Source organism: Antechinus flavipes, chromosome 2 (assembly GCF_016432865.1).
Source record: "Antechinus flavipes isolate AdamAnt ecotype Samford, QLD, Australia chromosome 2, AdamAnt_v2, whole genome shotgun sequence".
In the NCBI taxonomy this organism is placed as follows: Eukaryota; Metazoa; Chordata; class Mammalia; order Dasyuromorphia; family Dasyuridae; genus Antechinus; species Antechinus flavipes.
In genome coordinates, this window is record NC_067399.1 from 298,082,587 (window position 1) to 298,095,057 (window position 12,471).

The window sequence follows — 12,471 nt, forward strand, 5'->3', positions numbered from 1 at the left end:
TGGGAAAACTTCAATAGCGCTGGAGATAGAAGGCCTGTATTAGTGTCCTTAACCTGCTATGTGCTACCTGCATAACCTTGAGCAAGATGCTTCATGTCACTTTCTTGGGCTTCTGTTTTTTTATCTATAAGATGGGAAGGTTGACTCTAGGTTTCTTCCAGGTCTAGATCCCATGATTCAGTACTAATTGCCACCCATGTTGTGTGTTTTCTCCCTTTAACCAGTAACCAGGTGACCAGGTACATTGTTCAACAAGGCCTGACACTCTGGAGGAGCTCATCCTAGGAGGGGTTTTGAAGGATGGCAAGCACTGGAAATGGAAATCAGGTGAAAAGATGAGTCTAATATAAAATATAATAGCCTTCCAAAGCTGAGGAGTTATAGAGAAAGCCACAAAATCAACAAATTAATAGAAGAGAATTTGAGAGAAGATGGAGAAGAGACAAATGGGAACAAGGATGAATATTCAACCCAAATCAACAAACCATTTTTAAGTGATGAAAGTCAACCAACAAGAATTTACTAAGCTCCTAGCAGTGATACAAAGACAAAAACGAATCAGTCCCTGTCCTCAAGGGAATTAGGATTGGGGGAAAGATGGACACACTTAATTACATATTTAATGTCATACAAAATAAATTCAAGGGAATTTGGGGAGGGACAGGAATTAGCAGTTGGGGACATCTAGAAGGGTTTTGTGTAGAAGATGATACTTGAATGGAAGTTTTAAGGAAACTAGAGATTTTGATAGAGATAAGGATGGAGTGCTTTCTGGGCATGTGGAGACAGCTGTGCAAAAGCAAGCAAATGGTAAAAGGGATTTTGTGTATGAAGAACAGTAAGAACAACTGCAGAATGCATTGGCTGAATTGTAGAAATAAACTTATTTTTTTATGTGCATGTTTTATTTTTATGTTACACACACACACACACACACACACACACACACACACACACACTCCACTGTGGATCTCCCATAGAATGTAAGCTCCTTGAGGGCAGGAATTCTTTATGTTTCTTTTTGTGGAGGTAAAATATAATGAGACTGGAAAAAATCGGAAAGGGCGAGGTTGTAAAGGGCTTTAAATGCCACACAGAGAATTTTATATTTGATCTTGGAGGAGCCAGAACACAAGGAGCCAGCCACAAGAGTTTATTGAATAGGGAACAAAGTAGGGGGAAATCACTTTGGCAACTCTGTGGAAGATGGATTGGAAGAGAAGCTAAACTGAGAGACCAACCAGAATTCTATCACAATTGTCCATGAGGAGTGCCTACACCAGGGAGAAGTCTTTGAGTGTAGAGGAGAGGATCAATTTGAAAGATGATATGAAGGTAGAAATAATAAGATTTGAGAACAGACGATGACTATAAAGGGTCTGTCTGAGACTGGGATCCATACATTGCATTTTGCCCACCCCTTGAGTAATTGAATTGGTAATGTTCTTGTTAGAACTGAAACTCTGTGACCCTACTGTGAGTAGATAGTAAAATAGAATAGATGTAGGTGGTTAGAATGATTTATCTTCTGGGTGGGTAATGAATAGGGGCATTGCTTCCCATTTGGATGCTTCAATGCATCGTTAAAAATGTTTTATTGATGCTCTTAATTTTTTAACATCAATTTCACTTCCCAAAACTCTTCTTCTCCCCACAACAGGCATACCTATTTATTGTTGTTATTGAATCATTTTGGTCATGTCTGATTCTTTGTGACCTCATTTGGCAAATGTTGGAAGCCGAAGGCCCCCAGGTGCCTTTCTCATGACCCTAGCCCAGGTGCCTATTCCCCACCCCTTGCTGCAACAGAATCGAGCAGGTGGTCAAACAATCCTGAGAACTGCAACCGGGCAAAACGGTCTTGAGAATCAATCTTGAGTTGTCACCACACTATGTTCCTGCTCACTGGACCAGCTATAGCCCATGTTCCTTTCCCAGACCCCCCTACTTCTCTTTCCCATGCTTTTTCCTATATAAGTTGTATCCTGAGAGCAATAAACTGAGACCTTGGCAACAATCAGCCTCGTCTCCCTCCTCTTTCTCGCTCATTTCTCCTCAGGCTGGATCCCCCCTCGAAGCCCACACGAGTAACGAGGTCTCGGTGGACGAGACAGGTGGCGCCCAAACGTGGGGCTTGGGGCAGGGACCCTTGCCAGACGGACCCCAGAGAAATCGTCCGGACCCCAGAGAAATCGTCCGGACCCCAGAGAAGTCGTCCGGACCCCTGCTGTTTAAAGTTTCAGCCGCTGAGAGGGACTCGGTAGAGAGCTTGATAAATTGCTGACACTCCCTAACAGTGGGAGTTTGGCTAGCTCTCTGCGGAGCCCCTTTCCCGGCTCCCGAGTTGAGGACTTATTTCGCCGCTCAGGAAGGCCCCAGTCCTCGGTAAGTGATTTCGTCCGTCTCATAAGAAATGGGCCATAAGTTGTGTAATGAACAGGCTTTAATAAAGGATTTCAAAGCCTCCCTCAGGGAAAGAGGAGTTAGGGTTAAAAAGAAAGATTTAGTTAAATTCTTTTTGTTTGTTGATTTAGTTAAATTCTTTTTGTTTGTTGATTTAGTTAAATTCTTTTTGTTTGTTGATTTAGTTAAATTCTTTTTGCTTGTTGACTATGCCTGCCCTTGGTTTCTTGTGAATGGGCCAGACATCCATCCCAAAAAATGGCAAAAGATTGGGAAAGATTTAAATGTCCAGCTCTCCACAGAGCTGTCTTCCTTACAAAGTTCTCTCAAACAAACCGTCCTCCCGATTTCAGGCCCAGGGTCTGCCCCTCCCTCGCTGCCACATAAAAAGGTCCCTATTAGCAGATCAAAGAACCTGAAATTTGTCTTTCCTGTAATGACTCGCTCTAGCAAGCTCACTGCCCCTCCCACTGATAATTCCCCCTCATCCTCTGCTGAGGTGCCCGCTGCAGGCACAGACACTCAGGATGGGTCAGATAGCGGGGAGGAGGATGACAAAGATGAAAATGAAAATGAGGAAAATGATCAGGCTGCACAAGACACCCCTCCAAGGAAGTTCCGTAAGCTTAATTTTAAAACCTTAAAAGACTTAAATGCCGCAGTCAAAGCCTACGGACCTAATGCCCCCTTTACCCTTTGGGCCCTTGAGGCCATGTCTCACTGCAGCTACCTGCTCCCCTCTGAATGGGTTCGTGTAGTTCAAACAGTCTTGTCACAGGGCCAGTTTCTGACTTGGAAGGCAGATTTTTTTGATTGCTGCCAGTCCACGGCCGCTGCTAACTTAAAACCTCCTCAGCTGTTCTTAGGTTTTGAGCTACTTCCCAACAAAGTCCTTTCCCAGAAAAACTTATTGCGAACGGACTGTTTGTATACTCTTAATGATTTTCAGAAACTTCTCGGTGATATCAATTGGCTCAGACCTTACCTAAAACTCACAATGGGGGAATTAAAACCTCTCTTTGACATCTTAAGAGGGGACCCTGATCCCTCCTCCCCACGCTCATTCACCCCTGAGGCACGAAAAGCCCTGACCACGGTAGAACATGCCATCCATGAACAACACATAGGATATTATGCCCCTAATCAACCCTTCTGGCTTCTCATATTCCCTACTCCCTTTGCCCCCACAGGCTTGCTCTGGCAACAGAAATCATTGTTTTGGGTCCATTTATCCGCATCTCCCTCCAAAATCCTACCCACATACCCTCACTTGGTTGCTACCCTCCTCCGCCTCGGTAGGGGGGCCGCTTTGAAACTCTTTGGCAGGGACCCTGACCACATTGTTTCCCCCTACACAACCTCCCAAGTGCAATGGCTAGTTCAAAATAATGATGATTGGGCCACCAGCTCCATTTCTTTTCAGGGAACTATTGATAACCACTTCCCCTCTGATAAATTGACTCAATTCTTGCAAAGAACGCCTGTTGTCTTCCCACAGGGGACAAAGTCTGTTCCAATTAAAGGTGCCCGGCTAGTTTTCACTGATGGGTCAGCCTCAGGCATTGCGGCTTTCAGTATTGAAGGTCAAGTCTCCCGCTTCAAAACAAACTTTACCTCGGCACAGCTGGTTGAGCTCGCTGCTATCATTAGAGTTTTTGAATTGTTAACAGAACCCTTCAACTTATACACTGACAGTTCCTACGTGGCACACTCTGTCCCCCTCTTGGAAACAGCACCGTATATTCGCCCTTTGACCAATGCCTCCCCCTTGTTTGCAGAACTTCAGCACCTAATCCTTGCCCGCACCGAACCCTTTTTTATCAGTCACATTCGTGCCCACTCTGGCCTCCCTGGGCCACTAGCAGAGGGAAATGACAAAGTGGATCAAGCTACCCAACTCATAGCCGCCACCCTCTCAGTCACCCCGCTTGCTGCCGCACAGCAGGCCCATGCCTTGCATCACCTTAATGCCAATACTCTTAGGCTGAAATATTCTATCACTCGGGAACAAGCACGCCAGATCGTGCGGCAGTGCAAGGGCTGTCTAACCCTCTTGCCCGAGCCTCATTTGGGAATAAACCCCCGTGGCTTAGTCCCTGGTGACCTATGGCAAATGGATGTCACCCACCACCCACCTTTTGGTAAACTAAAATACATTCATGTTTCTATAGACACCTTTAGTGGCTTCATTTTTGCTTCTCTGCAGACAGGAGAAGCTTCCAAACATATGATCTGTCATGTTCTTGCCTCTCTAGCTGTTGCCCCCAGACCTAAAATTCTCAAAACCGACAACGGCCCAGGCTATACTAGTTCCACCTTTAAACAGTTCTGTGCCCAGATGGAAATTAAACACATTACTGGCATACCTTATAACCCCCAGGGTCAAGGAATTGTTAAAAGAGCTCATCAAACTTTAAAAAATATGATCTCAAAATTACAATCAGGGGAAGAAATGTTATACCCCAAAGCGGGTAATTTTAAAACTCTTTTAAATCATGCAATGTTTGTGTTGAATTTTCTTACTTATGATATTGACGGCAAATCTGCCGCTGACCGCCTTTGGCATTCATCCACAGCCAATACTTATGCACAGGCCATGTGGAGAGACCCCTTGTCCAACAGGTGGCAGGGTCCTGACCCGGTCCTCATCTGGGGCAAAGGACACGCCTGCATTTATGATTCACAGGCACAAAATGCCAGATGGCTCCCAGAGCGTCTAATCAAACTTCACAACCCACCCAGGGAATCCCCTGAGAAGGCCTTTTCACTGTGCTTATTTTCAGGAACCCACAAGATGAGCACACTCACCTTTGGAATTCTCCTCTGCTGGGGCACTGTCTGGAATCCCTCCGATGCAAGCCAATCCTATCAGGCTTTCAACTACACCTGGATGGTGATGAATATGTGGGGCAACATCATCTGGAGCACTTCACGAATCACAGCCTCGGACTGGTGGCCCACCCTATACCCAGATCTCTGTAAATTAGCTTTGGGGGCCCCACCAGATTGGGACCTGGTAGACTATCTTAATCAACAAAAAGCTCCCTCAGACACTCACGGTCCATATATGGAAGGGGCCGGTGGTTGTAGCACGCAGGACAGAAGGACTGAACTGCGCACAGTCCCCTTTTATGTTTGCCCCGGCACTCATAGAGACCGTTCCTTAATCCATGAATGTGGAGGCCCCGATGACTATTATTGCCGTAGCTGGGGCTGTGAGACCACAGGTGATACTTACTGGAATCCCTCCTCCCCCTGGGACTATATTACAGTTACTGCCAACTATACCCACCACTCTTACTACATCTTTAGCTGGGTCGAAATACCAGAGTGCTCCGGGTGGTGTCACCCTTTAAAAATTCAATTTACCGACCCAGGCAAAAAGTACACTTCCTGGACCCAAGGTGTTACATGGGGCCTCAGACTCTACAAGAGTTACTATGATGATGGGTTAATATTTACTATAAAACTCCTTAAAGGTACCCCTGGCCAGTATAAAACCGTGGCCATTGGCCCTAATCCTGAACTCCACCCAGGTCCTGGTCAGGGACAGGCTCATAAGCCCGCCCTACCGCCTATTCCCCCTACTCCCCCCTATGGTGGAATGTTTCGCCCAACCCTCCCTAAGGGCCCCCCTTCTTCTGCCGAGCTCATTCTTTCCTTGATTAATACCTCTGTCCAAGCTGTCCGCAAGCTCAACAATACCCTCCTGAAAGATTGCTGGGTTTGTTATTCTTCCTCCCCCCCTTTTTATGAAGGCATTGCCCATTTTGGAAATCCTGTGTTTACCAATGACCCTTCCCCCTTACATTGGGGAAGTGATAATAAGCATGGCCTCACCCTCAGTAAAATTACTGGCCTAGGACTATGCCTTTTAGGACCCAACATGCTGCCTCCTTTACAGCTAAGGGAGGTATGTGACCAAACCATTACAATTACTCCAGCCTTCACGTACGTGGCTGCCCCTAATGATTCATACCTCGCTTGCTCCTCCGGCCTGACCACATTTATTGTTACAACCCACTTTGTCAACAAAAAGGATTACTGTGTGGTGGTCTCCCTCTTCCCCCACCTTACAATCCATGATCCAGATGACTTTTTAAGATTCTGGGAACGGGGAACTGACCCACGGATCAGGAAGAAAAGGGAGCCCTTGACGGCTGTCACCTTGGCCGTCCTTATAGGACTAGGATCTGTGGGTGCCGGAACAGGGATTGCCTCTCTGGTTACATCCAACAACCAGTATGCCCAGTTAAGTGCGGCCATTGACAAAGATCTCCAAGAGCTACAGTCTGGCCTTGAGTATCTCAAGGACTCTGTTGCCTCTCTGGCTGAAGTAGTCTTGCAGAACAGAAGAGGCCTAGACCTACTATTTTTACAACAGGGAGGACTTTGTGCTGCCCTAAAAGAAGAATGCTGTTTTTATACTGATAAGCTAGGCCTTGTAGAAAATAGTATACAAAAAATCAAAGAAAGCCTAGAAAAAAGAAAAAACAAGAGGGAACAACAAGAATCTTGGTATCAGAACTGGTTTTCTACATCCCCCTGGCTTTCCACCCTCCTCCCTAGTCTTCTAGGACCCCTCGTAGGCCTATTGCTATTGCTTTCTTTTGGTCCATGGGCTTTTAACAAACTAACCAGCTTCGTTAAGTCACAGGTCAACTCGGCCCTGCGAAAACCTATTGCAATCCATTACATCGACACTCGTGAGGGTCTCCCATCCCCCACCATTGCCCCTGAGGGCCTCCGGTTTTCCACCTTGGCCATTGAAATCGAGTCTCCGTGGTATTTAAGGGTGTGGAGGCGCCTCCGGGAGACACGATCTCATCCATAATTTTCAGGCTATTGCTGTGGAAGAGCCAATGACGGGAATATTGTGGCCCCATGATCCAGGAACATCATACCTTATGGCTGCAGGGACACCCAATGACGGGATTATTGTGGGTCCGTTTTCCAGATGCACACCCCGGCAGGAAAGAAAATGCTGGGGTGCTGGGACGGATGCAGCCCACATAGCCTAAGACAGGGGTCCTGCCCTTTCCTGGCCCTGAGGGCCTGGTTATTTAGGTACTGGATATGGATGCAGGCCACAGGCCTTCCACCAGCCTTTGACAAAAGTTTTTCTTCTCTTTCTTTCTTTTCTCCTTTTGCCTTTGAGAGAAAAAAGGGGGACATGTTGGAAGCCGAAGGCCCCCAGGTGCCTTTCTCATGACCCTAGCCCAGGTGCCTATTCCCCACCCCTTGCTGCAACAGAATCGAGCAGGTGGTCAAACAATCCTGAGAACTGCAACCGGGCAAAACGGTCTTGAGAATCAATCTTGAGTTGTCACCACACTATGTTCCTGCTCACTGGACCAGCTATAGCCCATGTTCCTTTCCCAGACCCCCCTACTTCTCTTTCCCATGCTTTTTCCTATATAAGTTGTATCCTGAGAGCAATAAACTGAGACCTTGGCAACAATCAGCCTCGTCTCCCTCCTCTTTCTCGCTCATTTCTCCTCAGGCTGGATCCCCCCTCGAAGCCCACACGAGTAACGAGGTCTCGGTGGACGAGACAGGCAAAGATACTAGAGTGGCTTCTCCAGCTCAGTTTACAGATGAGGAAACTGAGACAAACAGGGTAAAGTGACTTGCAGAGGGTAACACAGCTAGTAAATGTCTGAGAGTGGATTTGAGTTCTTGAAGATTCCAAGTTCAGATCTCTATCCATCACACCACCTAGATGCTCTCAGACATAACCATAAAATACTCTCAAAAGAGATAAATAGTTAAGCAAAATAAATTGATGGATTAATCATGTTTACTAGATTATATACTGAATTCTGCATATGTTGTCCACTGCCTCTTTGTTTTCAAGAAGGGAAAAATTTTCATCATTAGTAATCTGGAATTAAGATTGTGGCAGTAATCTAAATTCTGATGTTTTTTAGTATTTTTTAAGAGTTGTTTCCCTTTGTTTTATTGTGGTTATTATGTAATTTGTGTGGCAATTTTAAAAAAAATTCAAATCCAGCTGTATAACTTTAGGTGAGACATTATTTCTACTTGCCTTATTTTTTCCAACCATAAAATGGGGCTAATGGTAGTCCCTACCTCTCAGAGCTGTTAGGAATATCAAATGAGATAATATTTATTAAAAAAGCTTAGTATAGGGCCTGGCACACAGTAGACACTATATAAACATTTATTTCCTCCCTCCTTACTTTCTTGATTATGTTTTATTCACTTTGCTTCAATTCATATACATATTCTCATTTCTTTGAATTACTTGGTATGGCTTGAAGATGCTTTGGGTGATAAGAATATCTTTACTTGAGTGGAATATTCTAGATTTCCTTGTGTTCCTTTGTGAGCAGGTAGTTATAGATGAGTAGGGCTTCTGTGAATGTTATAAGTGAATGAACATATATATTTATGCAAATATTTAGTATAATTGGAAGGAATATGTAATAGGTGAGCAGAAAGATACAGAATCAGAATTTGAGTTGGACAAGATCTCCAAGGCCATTGAGTCTCACTCAGGATTTCTCTGTGTGGTACACTGGACAAGTGGCTACCCAGACTTTGCTTAAATAAGACTAAGATTTTGGGAAACTCCCCACTCCCAAGCAGTTCATTCTGTTTTGTGAAGATTACAAGATACAACCTCATGCAGTCACTGATGCAATGGAAAGAACATTGCTTTGGAGTCAGAGGTTCTGGGTTCATAAATTACTCTGATGCTATTTAGTTGTGTGATGATGGGCAAGTTAATTGATTACTCTGGGCCTCAATTTTCTTATCTGTAAAATGGGAAAGGGGTATATAGGTGGTACAATGGATAGAATGCTTGGCCTAAAATCAGACAGACTCATCTTCATGAGTTCAAATCTGCCTCAGATACTTTTGAGCTCTGTGGCCCTGGGCAAGGTATTTAATTACTCATCTATAAAATGAACTGGAGAAGGAAATGCAAACTAATCCAGTGTCTTTATCAAGAAAGCCATGAAGGATCAGACATGACTGAAAGGACTGAACAACAAAAAGGGAGTTTGACTAGATGATCTCTGAGCTTCCTTCTGCCTCTAAATCAAATCATCTGCTAGATATTGCTAGCTAGATGCCCCCAAGGTATCTAAAACTTAATATGTCCAAAATGGAATTTATTATCTTTTCTCTTATACTCATACTTCTGGTAATTTCTATTGAAGATATTATGATGTTTCTAATTAATTCTAATTCCAAATTTCTAATTAATTTAAGGTCCCGGCCTCGGGGTCAGCCTCAACTCCTTTTTTCTTAGGCACAATACCCAATAAATTTCGGAGGTTTTTTTGACTCTACATTCAAAGACAACTGGTAGCTCAGTGGATAGAGTGCTGCAGTTAGAGTCACGAAATTCTGAGATCAAATTCAGCTTTAGACACTTACTAGCTATATGACTCTGGGTAAATCATTTAATCTCTGCCTGCCAGTTTCCTCAACTATACAATGAAGAAGAAGAAGAAGAATACTTACCTAACAGGGTTGTTGTGAGGATCAAAGGAGATATAAAAATTTAGTCCTAATCTAGGAATGTCTAGCCTACATCTCTCCAGTTTGCCCTTAAGAGTAACATGAGATACTTAATTTGTGTTGACTTTCCCCCAAGTTTGTAATACTCTGCTCCATTACCTCTATCTCTTAATTCTCTTAATTTATTCAAGACTTCATTGAAATCTTACTTTCTGCAAGAGCTAACTACCAGCTGCTAACAACTTCCCCCTTTCAGATGACCTTCCTATAGTATAGGCTTGCCTTGTATGTACCTAATTATTGACATGTTGTCTCTATCAATAGAATGTATATTCCTTGAGGGCAGAGGATGTTTTTTGTTCTTTGTACAATTAGCACTCTACATAAATAATCTTTACAATATTCCTTTGATTTATCAATCTTAGTAACTTAGTAACCCCATTGCTGCAACAGAAAAAGGAAATGAACTGAGTCTGGCCTGACCTGTTTTGGATGAATCCAAGCTGATTCATTGTAATAACTATTTCCATTTCTAAATTCACTGTGCAGCTCTTTAATAACAATACCTTCCAATTTTTTGTGAGGAATCAAAATCTAGTTTAATGGCTTTCAGTCTACAGACGCCATTCTCTCTCTCTTTTAAAATGGGACATTTGTCAATCTTGCAATGCCATTTCTGAGATTTTACTGTTAGAGATTTATTACTTTTGACCTTGAAGGTCCTCAAAATATTCTTAATATAAAGTAGATATCCTGGTGAGGAGATAATTACATTATCATATCTCAGATTTTTTGACTAACAGCTAAATTATCCAAATTCAGAGTATAGTAATGTACAGAGTACTTTTTAAAGATGCAATTTGGATGTCTAGCTCCAACCGCTTACTTGCTGTGTGACCCTGTTCAATTAATTTAATTACTATGAGATTTAGTTTTCTCATCTGTAAAATGGGAATAATTCATTCAGCAACCATTATGAGCTGAGTATTGTACTAAGTGTTATGTTACAGAGTTATTTTGAAGAAAGCAGTTTGTAAACTTTTAAGTACTAAACAAATTTTTAATTATTATTCTCCCCATCCCCCAAAGAATGGGAAACTTAGTAGGTCTTTGGAAGGAACAGGATGAGAGAAGGGAAGGAGGAAGAAGATACTGACAGACAGGCATTAATAGGCATTAAAGACCAAGTTGGTGCTTTCTTCCCATCTTTGTCACATTTTATTTTGTCTCTCCATGGAATAATTAGTCATGAATTTAAAGGTTTGTGACATTTAGACTTTATACTGTGTTCATCCTAACGTGTGCCTAAAGAAATGTTAAGGCTGGCCTCATTCCATTGGTTTAGGGTTGAAATTCGGGTCATTTTGGAAACTTCCTTGTAATTGTTCCAGAATCACCTGTAAAACCATTGATTTGCTAAATTCCCTTCCTGACATGATAAGGAGGAAAAAATATTATGAATGGCTAAAGTTCAAGTATAACACTATTATCAGAGCTGAAGCCAAGTAATTTTACATGGGATCACTGAGTCCAGTACCTCTAACTTTTGAATGTCTTTTAATGTGGGCAGATAGAACAGACAATTGTAATCCACCAGCAGAGACCATTTACATCACCAAGTACATTTCTTTCAAGGAGAAAGAATATCTTCTTGAAGTAACACCTGGAATTAGAGATGCTCCATGGAAAATCTGATTAGAAGACAGGGGAAGATTCTCTTGGCCTTGAAGACTTGAACTCATGGAGGGAAGCTAAGAAAGAGTTCTTACATTAGCTCCTCACCTATGTTGGACTATAATTTTTTCTTAATCATGTTTGTCTCACAGAATGACAGAATTATAGCTAGAAGGGAAACCATCTAAATTAATCTCTTCATTTCACTGATAGGTAAAATAAGGCAAAAAGAATGAAAGTTGATTGTCCAAGCTAGAAAGTGAGAGAGTAGCCTTTTAAGTGGAAGACAAGTGCTTTTTCCATTTAAATCCAGAAATCCCAAATCTTTTACTTTATAGATAAAGAAACTAAGACTTAGAGAATATGTGGCTTGCTAGGGGTTTTGCAACTATCTAATGCAGAATTAACTCAGATCTTCCTAATTGCAAGTCCAGCACTCTATTCACTACATTGCTCTTGTTGTTCATTTGTTACAGTTGTGGCCGACTCTTCATGATCTCATTTGGGATTTTCTTGGCAAAGATACTGAAATGATTTGCCATGTCCTTCTTTAGCTCATTTGATTGATAAGGAAACTGAGGCAGACATGGTTAAGTGACTTGTCCAGAGTCACACAGCTAGTAAGTGTGTGAGGCAGTATTTGAACTCACAAAGATGAGTCTTCTTGACTTCTGCCTCAGTACTCTATCCATTGTTCCACCTAGCTGCTCCCACTACACCATTGATTTGCATTTTCTCTTCTCCTCTTTGATAGAAAACAGGAATTGAGCCATTCTGCCTTCTCTCTATCTACTTATCATCTCTTTCATAACCAATGAATAGTTCTGTCTCTTCATTATTTTCTCTGCCTCAGATAAAGCTTTAAAAACTCTTTTTGTAATCCTTAACAAGTTTCTTCAG

The 12,471-nt window shown here is 42.7% G+C and overlaps 1 protein-coding gene across 1 annotated transcript in view; it reads left to right on the forward strand.

The window, feature by feature from the left end:
- Window positions 1-1,735: 1,735 nt before the first annotated feature.
- The window catches only part of LOC127549414 (uncharacterized), a 254,813-nt gene continuing 244,077 nt past the window's right edge, over window positions 1,736-12,471 (forward strand). Inside the window, exon 1 of the mRNA XM_051977413.1 lies at window positions 1,736-7,470. Coding sequence (XP_051833373.1) covers window positions 2,414-7,237 — 4,824 coding nt within the window. The 5' untranslated portion in view covers window positions 1,736-2,413 and the 3' untranslated portion in view covers window positions 7,238-7,470. The remainder of the gene's footprint in view (window positions 7,471-12,471) is intronic.